Raw genomic sequence first — 12,488 nt, forward strand, 5'->3', positions numbered from 1 at the left:
AGCAGTTCACGCTAATATTTGTCAAGTTATTGTGCAGGCAGAAGATGGAATTCCCAGTCAGATGTGAAGAATATGGACTGTATGGTAGTACTCATAATAATGAAGCTGTATTTTCTTTTGAGATTGACAAGTCTTCTTTCAAGAGAAGAAATTCCATTTCTTTGATATTACAGACTGTTCTAATATGTCAATTAAAAGAAAATCTTAGAAAAGCATAGTTTATAAATTCCTTCCCCCCTTTTAAAGGAAACTTTAATAAACTACCCTTACAAAAATTGCTGGTCTCCATTAGAAATATCTGAGACATTGTACTTTTTTTTGTTAAATATATGCTATTTTGTCACAGTAACAATTATAAATTAATCATGATTACTAAGGAAAAAAACTGTGAATGTGCAGCAATGCGAGTTGTCTCCCTATTTGATAGCTTATTTGCTTTTCTTTTTCTGTTACGGTATTTTTGTTTTGATTTTCAACATATGTTTCTATTCCAAGTTTTTTTCCCCCAAAAGAACTTGAAATCGAAAATATCTGTAGATATAGGACTTAATATCCCATAATGTTGGGTCATACATATTGTGCATAACTTTTTTAGTAACTATGACAGTATACCATAGGATTTAAATTTAGCCTTGGGAATCAGCTAAACCTAGATATGGTTTAATAACATCTGCATTAAAGATTGTAATGAGAATTGAATTAGCTCTCACCTAGTACCTTTTGAATTATGGAACCACAATAATGGAACCATCTATTATTATTATAGTGATTGTTACCATTATTATTTTATTATTATACAGTTATTTGCAGTCTTATATTTATGAGATCAATTTGTGAAATATCTTATATTCTGGTTATTTTGCATGGCTTAATGCAAGAATACTGTTTTTCTTAACAATATCTCAGACTTTCAGAAGAAATGAAAAAATATCGTATAACTGAAATTATTGCTTCTGTTTTTGAGAAACATTGGATTTCATTCCAGTAAAACCTTCACAGAATTACAGAGTTTTTATTGGCATGGTAGATATAGTGAAATTAACAATATAAAATGTACTAGGAGTTAATACAAAGTAATGCCCATATATCAAAATAGCCTTCTGTATAAGTTTAGGCTGTAGCATCATCAGCCTTAACAAAAGTTTATTGAAGATCTAAGAATACAAGCTAAATGCAATGTGTTTATGAACGAGTGCTATCTTTGATTGTATTAGTAGGAATTTAATGTTCAATCTTAGTATATGGTATACTAATCAGGCCCCGCCACAATGCCCTCATTACTTCAGCAAGGTAGAAGGTCTGGAAGGGTGAGATCTAAGCGGCACAAGTCTTGGAAAAGTGTGCTTACCAGTAACCTAGCAATCTTGAAAAGAACCAGGCATGTGTAGCTCAAAAAAAAAAAAAAAAAATACAAGGATATATGATGGCTAGAATAGGCCATTTTGTTGTATATTATAAAGATAGAAATGCTAAAACTAGATTATGTGTGCCATGAGGAGTGCCCCTCATACGTATGCTATAACCTCAGCACAGACAGTGTCTGACAATATGTATTAAAGTCAATTAATCTTTGTCTCATGAATGAGTGATTGAATGAATGTATGAGTACATGAACAAAAGAACTAGAACAGGAGGGAAAATTTATAAGACAGGTTGGTCTAAACTAGGGACATCTCCTGTGCCCCCACAATGTGCAATAATTATTTCTTCAGTGAAGAGACTCCTCCAGGTATTTGGGTAGGCTCTTTGAGAGCAGAAAACCTTTATGATTCATCTGTTTCCCTAGCAGCTAGTACAGTGCCTGGGCACAAAAGGAAGTACTCTTTAGTTATTAAAAAGAAAAGGAAAGGTTTTTTTTGTGTGTGTGTGAATAGCAACAAAAAGGTGTTTTAAACTGGAACAAACCATTGATGTGCTGGTAAATTCCTTGCCATGGAAATATTCATTGAAGAAATTAAGTATCTGTTAGGAAGTTAAGAATTGTTTTATGCGTTTGTTGGCAGATTTTATTAAGTGAAAAATATAAATAGCCTTTTCATATAATCTATGAATTGTATTTCAACTCAAAGATTATTTAAAAAAGGAAAAAAATATAAGAGAAGAACTACATTGGATGGGAAGAGTTCATATCTATGGAGTAAGGCCAATTCATAGAGTTTCTATCTAAAATTTGAAAATCCCTCTCATCCCCTGACATTTCATATCCTTGTTTCTTTTTTCATTTTTAGTGCTTAACACTATCTCACATATTATAGCTGTCATATATATATAATATCTATCTGTCATGGTTCCCTCATTTAGTCTTTCTCTTCCCCACTAGAGTATGAGTTTCTCAGGTACAGGGGTTATTGTCAGGTTCACTGTTTTATCCCCAGTGTGTGGAATAGGTATTCAATAAATATTTGTTGAATGAATAGATGTCTGTAAGCTTACCATTTGTGAAAATTAGTGAGCTTTTCTATTGTATATTGTGTTTGAAATCTTTTCTGACTTTTTTAATTACAGAAGGCCTTACGACCGGATATGGGCTATAACACATTGGCCAACTTTCGAATAGAAAAGAAAATTGGTCGTGGACAATTTAGTGAAGTTTATAGAGCAGCATGTCTCTTGGATGGAGTACCAGTAGCTTTAAAAAAAGTGCAGGTAAGATTATTTTAATTATGTAAATCAATGTAAAATGATACTACCTGAATAATAGAGAAAATTCTCTCTCAAGTGATTGGTTAATGACAGTCTTCAGTTCAAAATGCTGGGAAAGAGTAAACATTGTATTTTTGAAAGCTTGTGTTGAGTGTAGTACCCAATGGAAATTAACTTTTACTTTTACTTCTAACCTTTAAAAATTTAACTGGTATTTTCATCTAGATTCATGAATGACCCTGGAAATACTTTTACAACTCTAGATTTGAGTTGTCACCATTACTTCTAATTTGATATTTAACTAGATGTTGAATTAATAGAAAACTAAGCTCAAAGAATATATTGCCTAAAGTTAATAAATAGCAGTCCAAATTAGGGTGAGGTATGTTAGTAATGTAAAGAACTACATAAACAATAATGGAATTAAAGGAAAATTAAGTGAGCTCATTTACTGGGAAATAAAAATAAATGAAATAGATAAAATTTAAGGACTAAATTGTCTTTTAACTTAAAGCCCCCATGTTGTATTTGTATCATCCTGGAATCAGCTTTGCTCTTCAGTCCTCACTCTTTTCTGTCCTCCCGTTCATGTATTTTGCTCCTGTTCCTCTTACCAGGTTCCACTGAGCTACCACAGAGGGCCTCACTTGCCAGAGCCTGGAACTAGATCACTTGCCCTAACTAGAGCCTCTGGCCTAGAAAGTTCTTGTCTTTCTGCTTTGCAGTGTTTCTGACCTCATACAGTTTGACTTCCCTTTTGCAGTTAGGGTAGTTTTTATTAATACTTGCCCATAAACTTCCCAGTTTACCCTTAAAACCCAAACTTCCTCTTACTTTTTGAAACTTCTTAATTTGATTAGGATAGTGACTATCCACATGCAGTAGCTGGTATAGAGATGAACAGTTTTTATTTACATTTTAAAAATGAAATATTATTTATGAAAGATTTTTATGGTATATGTGTTAGAGAAAAAGAATAATACTGATGCCCTCATATCCACTGTTATAAAATACTGTCTGTCACTCCTCTCCTCTAGAAGTAACCATGTCCTAAATTTTGTCTGTCATTCCTTTGTTTTTTCTGTATAGTTTTACCAAATCTGCATGAATTAAAAAATCTGCTGTTTACTTTTGCGTTTTTGAACTTTATGTATATGAATCATTATGCATATTTCTGAAACTTGCTTTTTTCACTTAGCATCATCTTTGAGCAGTTCATCCGTGTTGGTACATGTGGCTGTGGTTTATATTTTTCGCTGCTGTGTAGTATTCAGTTCTTGTTACTTGTTGCTTGCCTTTTAGGTTGTTTACATTGTGCTATCATAAACAGTATTTCTCTGATATTCTTGTATGTCTTTCATGGTATACACATGCAAGAATTTTTCTACTGACTGTGTGTCTAGGAATGGAAATGATAAGCCAGAGGGAAGTGCACATGTTAGTACTACAAGTTAATGAATGCCAAATTGTTTTCCAACATCACATCAATTTATTCTTCCACCAGTAGCATATGAGTTCCAGTCTTCTCTGTTCTGATATGCAAAAGTGATACAGAATATGTGTATTAGTGTTTATAAAATATAACTTCTTGGGGGGACATGATTATTCCCTTACAAAAGGACTCTAGTCAATTTTTAAAATGTGTTTATTGAATTTCTATTAGGTACCTTTAAGCACGGAGGGAAATGTAGAAGCCAGTATTATTATTCCTGTCCTCCAGGGGAAAAAGAATCTACCCAGAACAGTTAAATTTAAAACCTGTGGCGTGGATTTTTGATTTATAGAGGAGTTCACAGAATGGAGATGTCAGTTAGAGCTGTTGAGATTGGAGGAACCGCAACTTAACCCAGTCTATGAATGTGAGACCAGATTGTGGAGAGCTTTGAAACTAGACAGAGGAATTTGAATAACAGGCAAGTAAGGATTCACTGTAGACTCTTAAATAGGGAATAATCTCCAAAATTGGTTATTTTAAAAATAACACCACAAAATCAGCACACAGATTGGACTGGGGAGAAGATAGCTGCTAATTTGTAGGTAGTCAAAGCCAGAGGATGGATAGACTGAAAAATCCATTTGCAGGTCTCTGGTAGGCTCCTTGGTTCCCTTTTCAGTGATTCTGAGCATGGAAAGAGACTGGGCTCAATTCTGCCTCTAGTGATTTTTTGTTTAATCTCAGAACCTTGTCATTACAAATATTTAGAAAGAATAAAAATAAATGCCAGAAGATGGAAGAAGGAAAAAAAAGGTTATTTTAGATCTTCTAATACCAACTGAATTGTTTCTCCTGCCTATATTTTCCCTCTGTTTGATTGACTGGGCATGAGTTGATTTGCACAATTGTGTTTCCACTCAGTTTTAGTTGCATGCCTGTCCCGCCCATTTTACTCTCTGATGAATTTTATAGAACTGAATACTGCTGTGAGGAGTGAAAGTTTATCCTTTTGGATTATGTTATTCCTCTCTATTAAATATTGGTATTGTGGCATATTCTTGCTTAAACATATAGAAGAGAGACTATATAGAAAACAATTAGAAAAAAGTAATGATGTTATAAAGATATTCTTATTTAATTAGGGAACAATGTTTTTAACCCCGTGTTTTCTCATTTCAGACATGTTATTGATTCCTATAATATATTACACTTGTACTAAATCATAAAGCCCATGGTTCTTCCTTTTTTAAAGTCATCTCTGCAGAATATTTTTAAACATACTCCTCTCCTTTCTGAAGAACCCCAGCCCAACTCCTTAAAAATTCCTAAAATATCAATATTGAATTCTTCATGCAGCTTCTAATTTTAAGGATAATGTACTTGCTTCAAGACCTATGTTACTATTCCTTGCTCTTCTAAAATCCTTCCTAAATATTTCACTTAAGTTCATATGCTGAAGTATTGCTGTTATAATCTATTTTCTCTGCTTATAAATATTTAATGAGACATTTTAGAATTACCATCCAGGTTCCTCAGCTTGAATTTCAAGGCCCTTCTTCACTTTGCCCCACACCATCAAGTTCACTTTATCAGGGCCTTTAAAAAAGAATATGCTAAACTCTGGTGACATTCCTGTAGTTTGACTGTTAACCTGTATGTTACCTGTGCTTTGACTTTATGTGGAAAGAGAAGTTGTACATGTACTGAATGGATGTTACTTCTTTGAAAGCACAAAGGGATCTGAGAGGTTAAGTACATAGCAGCATCAACCAATCTTTATGAAAGTCTATCCACTTCCCATCATGAGTCACTTACCCAAAGCAATATGGTGTCTTAACTGATATAACAATTTTGAAATCCATGTACCAACTTTGTTTCTCTCTCTCTGCCTCCCTTCTTTACTCTTCTTTCTACTGCTCACTGACCACCAGTATTTATTGATCACCTGCTATTCATCAGTCAGTGAATTAAGCTTTGGGAATAGTAAGATAAAATAATGGCACTAATGGGACTCCAGTTGGAATGCAACAAAGACAGGTTTATAATCATGACATAGGTGCTATAATGGGAGCAGCCCTCAGGAGCACAGCAGGAGGGTGAATTTAGGAAAGTCTTCATAGATACTCTGTTGGGGATGCAAGCTGAGTCTAAAACCACAGTTCTCTGTTAGAAGATTATCAAAGAATTGTTTTGATCTGATACATCCAATTTATTTTATTATATTTAGTTCACTGATTAGAGCTAAATAATTGGAATCGATTTTTATTGTATCAGTCTGATCACATGGTGGTACAGTAGTATGAATTTCAGGACTCACCGTTTTTCAGTTCTTTGATCTTTGTTACTCTTTTTTCTAACGAGAGGTGAAGTATTTTGATCATAGTTCACTCCTGCTTAAATTCTCTTTGTTTACTCATGTTATATATCCAGATAACACTGTTTTATTGTGGGACATCCATTGTTGATGAGATTTTTTTCAGAATGGAAAGCACTTTATATATATTTACAAATAAACATAAAGTGGTAATATAATGCTCAAATTCATCTTTTAGCTCTAGCAATCTCAAAAAACTTAAAAGGAAAACTGTTGATTTATTGCTTTACTTATATGTGATTGTTTGTAAGCATTCATAAAAAATCATGTTTTAAAGTGTGTTAATGAGTGTTACTTGCTTTTATATATATGCTAATTTTAGAATGTAGGTTCTACGTGTTTATATTTAATTAAAAATAAGGAATTTGTGGAGAATGGGGGCTTCTTTCATGACTCTGCAGTGATTTTAATGTATTCATAAACTTGATAGCCACATTTCCTTCTGTTTCAGTGTTCACTGTGATTATTGAATTTATCCTGCAAATTTTATCAGCTTCATCATTCAATCTATATAGACTTCCTCTGAAACTTGCAATTGTTATTTGATAAATTGAAAATTACAAAGCATTTATAAAGAATAACTCATTAAGTACATTTTAAAGAATTTTGGAACAGCTTAGTAAATTAATGTTAATTTTCTTGCCAAGTTGGCGTAGGCTTTTATCTTAAAAATTAAAGCTTCTTAATTTTATTTATTTGTACTAGCAATTTTATTTCAGGTATTTCTAAGCATTTAAATATATGGTAAATTTTTGGTCTTGAATGTTTAGAGAATAGGGCATTCCAGTTAACAGCGTTTTGGGGTTATAGTGAATTAACATATGCCAAACTAATTACTAATATTAAAATATTTACTATTTTAATTAGTAATTTACTATTTACCCTTACTAATATTAAAATATTTAAGATGATGCAATAGGGAGCAATAAAATAATTTAGTCCTTTGTCATTTTGTGATGTTTCACAATTTTTTTTCTTTAATATCTTATGGTAATTTAGAGTTATTATGATGATCATATTCTGACTCTATGATTTTATTTTAAAACTTTAAATTATAAACACTTCTAGTGGCCAGAACCAGTGAGTCATTACAGTTGAAGTAACTTGTATTTTATGTTGTTGAAGCCTTTTACTGTGTTTGTTTAGCATTTACTGAAGATCTACCATGTGGCAGACACTGTGCTGGACACCAGGGGTGCCACGATTGTTACCTTTTTAGAGTTCAGAATTTTTGTGGGGGAGATAGACAGTAAATCAAATAATTTTAGCCAAGAATGAAAAAAACCAGGGTATGGGGTTAGAGACAATCTAGGTGAGGTGAAGGCTTTTTCATTAGAGGTTCAGCAAGGCTTCTTTGAGTATGTGAAATTTAAGCCGAGATTGAGGGGAATAAGCAGTCAGTTATCTGAACAGTAGGGAAGAAAGGGTTCCAAGTGTAGAGAACAGTAAATGCAAAGGCTCTGAGAAGGAGAAGTAAGATGAACTCACTGTGTAGTAAGAGAACTCAGATAATCATTGCAACCTGAGCAAATTAGGAGAGAGAGCGCTACATGAAATTTGCAGAGGTAAGCTTTCCTTTGTAGGCAATGGAAGGAGGAGGGCATTCATGACATTATAAGGGTGGTAAACAGCCCTTTTACTCACCTATAAGGGCTTTAGGTGAGTGATATAATCTGATATGTTTTTTAATGATTGCACAAACTACTGTGTAGAAAATGGGTATTTTTCTTTAGTACATAGTAGTAATAATACAAGCACTATTAACTGAAAATGTTCACTACTAAAAACATCACATTATTAACAATGTAAGTATAATTTTTTTAAAATGAGCTTTTAAAATCTAGAGACAGAATAATTTGCAAAAGCAAATAATGTGATAATAATCCGTGTTTAGGGCGGGCCGCGGTGGCTCAGCGGGCAAGAGTGCTTGCCTGCCATGCCGGAGGACCTCGGTTCGATTCCCGGCCCCAGCCCATGTAAAAAACAAACAAACAAACAAAATATAATAAAACAAGAAAATGTTTAAAAAGATGTTTCTCTTCCTTCCTTCCTTCCATCCTTCCTTCTTTCTCTCTGTCTTTCCTTCCCTTCCTCCCTTTCTCTTTAAAAAAAAAAAAAAAAAAAAAAAAAAAAAATAATCCGTGTTTAAGGCCGGTTTGAAAAGGCAGTACATCTAACCTTTTTTTTTCCACAAACAACTTTTTAGTTTTTATTCTCTAAATGACTCTTGTCTTTCCTCTGACATTCCTACTTTTCGTACAGCTCTTTCTAGTGTAAGACACTCTTCCTTTCTTGTCCTGGGATACAGAGGAATTATCTTCACTGCAGCTGTAGACCTTATTTTGCACCTATCTATCTGTCGTTCCATCTTTGAAGCCAGTGCTATTCAGTTCAATTTTTTTTTTCCATCCTTGTCCTTTGTCTGCTAGTTTCCCATACTTATCTTGTTTAATAATTTTAGTCCCCTGCTCTCATTTTTCTTATGTACCTGGCACCATTATCAACTTCTGAAACCGGGTCTCATATTTCTCAACGTACCTGACTCCATGGCATTCAGTCTGCTCTCAGCCTAGGATCATGATTTACCCTACGTTGTACTTGTTCTCGTTCAGACTCCCAAAAGCCCCTTTCTAACTACAATTCTCCCCTCCCTCATTCCAACAAACTCTTTGACTGTTCAATCTTTGCTAAACCTCTTAGTAAAGTCTGATTTTACTTGTGTTTTTTATTTTTAACCTTTCTTGTGCAGTAATTTCAGCAATATGGATGATTCCACTTTAGAATCTCCCCATGTCATGCTTATCTCCAATGGTTTATCACCATTGTGTATTGCTTTAATTTCTGTATTCACATGTAATCATTGTTCAGATCCATAGCACAGAAGCACTCGGTTTATTTCTTCAAGTTTTGCTTACTTGTCTTTGAAAATTTACTCTCTTATGCTTCCTATGGGAATCTGTTCTAACCACAATATAAGAACCCCAAGTCAGTGAATGTATAATGATAATATTACTCTTAGTGGCAGTTAAAAACCACTGTCATGAAGCTTCAACTTCAACCCTTATTCCATTTATGCTCAGCAGATCATATTGTCTTGTATTTGATGGAGATAATCTCCACTGTCTGAGGTGCTTTTACAGCTGTGTAACTATCCCACCTCATCTTAAGATCATTTTTGTTTTCTTTTCTTCTCTATCTTGGTCTGGCTTAATTCCTTCTCTTCTACCTTCTAAAGACTTTTCTACCATTTGACCCATTTCGCCCACATCTGACTTCCTCCTCAGATTATAGATGTCATCACATTCACTTTTTTACTGACATCTCTGCAGAATGTTTTATTTCCCCCACAGCTTCATAGAACTTGGCTCTCATGTGTTCCATTGATTACAGTCTCTTGGTACTCCTAGCTACCTGGGTACTTCTTTTGTGTCCCTTTTAATGTCTTCTCTCTTTTTCCCTCCTTTCGGGCATTTCCTGGTTATGATTTTGGCTTTTTTGTTTTTTTTCTCCTTTTATGTGGACATTCCATGGCTTTCAGTGTTCTTAATCTATAGCCTGAGCTCTGACTAAGCTTTGCAAAACTTCAAACTCTCACAAAATCTGAACAAAGGATGAATTTCCTATGATGATTTTTATAAGTTTTTTAATTTTAAAAGGTCCCCATTGAAGAGGGCTTACTGGTGGGTTGTAAGTCAGACCATAATATTACCATCCTGTTGAGTTAAAAGGTATTCTCTTGGAAACAGAGTTTTTAAGAGTCATAGAATAATCACTGATACAAACTACTGTCTGGTTCCATATCATCATTTTCTAGGGGCTTAAGGAGCCCACCAGAAAGAAATTGAGGCCTGTCCTTTAATTTGCAGTTCAGATATGTTAGTGTTTTAGGATGAATGAGGAAGGCTGACAGAAGCTAGATTGTGGCCTTCTGGGTGTTATAAGGAGTGAGGCCTCTGGGAACATTGTAGAATTCATATTGGCCCTTCTTGCTTAGCCAACATCTCCATTCCAACCTCTCCATGCCTCAAAGTGCCTTTGTATTTAGGCATGGAAGGTCTGGCAGTAGAGTCTATCTGGAGATGATTTTGTTCAGTAATTATGATTTATATCTAGAGAGGCCACAGTTATGTTATGGAGCATCTATCCCCTTCCCCATTTCCTACCTTTTCAAATAAAAGAAAGGGAAAGTCTTTGTCTATCAGTGAGCTTGAAGAGGTTCTCTTCTACGTATAGGGTGATAAAATAAATATTCCTATGGTAATAGAGAAGAGGGTTCAGAATCCCCACCCCTATACCTCAACGTAGATTAAGAGAGGGTCCCTGCAGCCATTGGGCAGTTTGAATGAAGGATTATAGCACCAGTTTCGAGAGGCTTATAGCACCAAGGGAGGTAAGAACAGGGAGATAATCAGAAGCATAAACAGAGGGTGGAAGAAAGGCCACTGCACTCAGGGACAAGCTGTCCAGTTTTTTTTAGGTTTTATAATCTGGTGAGGCCTGGGAGGTATTTGGTTAAAATTTCTATATATGTAAGGTTTACTTAAATTGAGATATACCAATTTAAACGGTTTGTTGAACTCAGTATACTTTTAAAACCCTTTCTTTGGTATGTTTTAAGTTTTGTTCTCTAACAATTTAACATCTGCTTTATTTATTTTTGTTAATTACTTGAAAGACTCTTATCCCTCTTAAAGAAGTTTAGTGTTAACCTTTTCAGCTTCTTTAGTCATGAGTTGGCAAAATTTTGGAGATTACAAAAGGAAACTTTAAAAATGATTCAGAGAATACCAAAAATATATCAGCCAGTACTTACCTAAACACAGCTAGTAATTATGCTCTTAACAAGTATTTAAAAAGTTTAAAAACCCTAAGAAACTTTGGTAGAGCTGACATGGATGTCTTTTGAAGACTTGAAAAATATTTTCACAAAACCCAAAATTTCCCCCCATATCTGATTGCCTTTTCTTGCTCATAAAATCAAATAGATACTTTAATCTAAGTTTGGAAATGACTTACTCTAAAGATTCATTATTTATTTTTGCCTCTATTTGTTGGCTGAGAGGAAGAAGAGAGATAAGATACTACTGAATTTCCCATTTAAATGTGTTTGTAAATGTCCTTGAGATTCTGAATTTAGTTTTTCCTTAAATGTGCCCAGCAGTGCTTATTTTCCCCAGTGTTTGATGAGTAGCTTTTGATATTATTGAAAACTCAATTAATTGAAATAAGTTCATTTGTAATTCCAAATTAGTTTAATTGTAAGTTGAATTAATCATTTGTGATTTCTATATAACATGCGTCTGTCTTGTTTTGTTTGATAAGGGTTTCCCAAAGCTCTTATAGACATCTTATTCACATCACTCACTATTTGTCTATCTATTTTCAGTCATAGAGATGTTGATTACTGAGAGATTAGATTTATACATAACCGCAAGTTTGTGATTTTCTTCATTTTAATTAGTAGAATCAGAATTATCCTTCCTCTGTTTTAAAAAAGTTCTTAGGAATTCCTTTAGGGTCTAAGGCATTTAAAATTTTTTTGTTTCCTTCCATAATTTTGAGTCATCTTAAGTCTCTTGTGATGATCAGTTCTTGAAAATGTTATCAGCGTTCATGATACAGCAAGAATCATTTCTTGCCTTTTTGATTTTTTTAAGGACAAGCAGTTTGAGTGTGTGCATTTAATATCTATAACTAACAAGTTCAAAACTTTCTGTTTACTTATTATTTGTTATTATTTAACATGCTATTTAGTACATCATTTTTTGGCATCTTTTGGGAATTAGGGGAATGAAGAGCCTCTCTGTGAAATTTGCTGAATATGAAGCTTACTCCTTTATGTAAAGAGCTTTTCATTTTAATTATTTTTATAGAAAATTTTCTCAAGTGTATTACACTTTCCTACATGTATGATAGAGTATTGAGTATTGGGAGCCCTTACATTCATACTCCACCCCACTTAAAGATTTCACATTACTTTGTACAAGGAGCATTTATTATACTGTATGTTAATATTCTGTGTTCAACTCTGTATTT

The 12,488-nt window shown here is 33.8% G+C and overlaps 1 protein-coding gene across 9 annotated transcripts in view; it reads left to right on the forward strand.

The window, feature by feature from the left end:
• Positions 1-12,488, forward strand: part of NEK7 (NIMA related kinase 7) — a 149,387-nt gene that overhangs the window by 75,752 nt on the left and 61,147 nt on the right. For all 9 annotated transcript variants that reach the window (XM_077157325.1, XM_077157329.1, XM_077157328.1 and 6 more), the window contains one exon: positions 2,506-2,646. In XM_077157325.1, coding sequence (XP_077013440.1) covers positions 2,506-2,646 — 141 coding nt within the window. The remainder of the gene's footprint in view (positions 1-2,505; positions 2,647-12,488) is intronic.

Source organism: Tamandua tetradactyla, chromosome 4 (assembly GCF_023851605.1).
Source record: "Tamandua tetradactyla isolate mTamTet1 chromosome 4, mTamTet1.pri, whole genome shotgun sequence".
NCBI classification, from domain to species: Eukaryota; Metazoa; Chordata; class Mammalia; order Pilosa; family Myrmecophagidae; genus Tamandua; species Tamandua tetradactyla.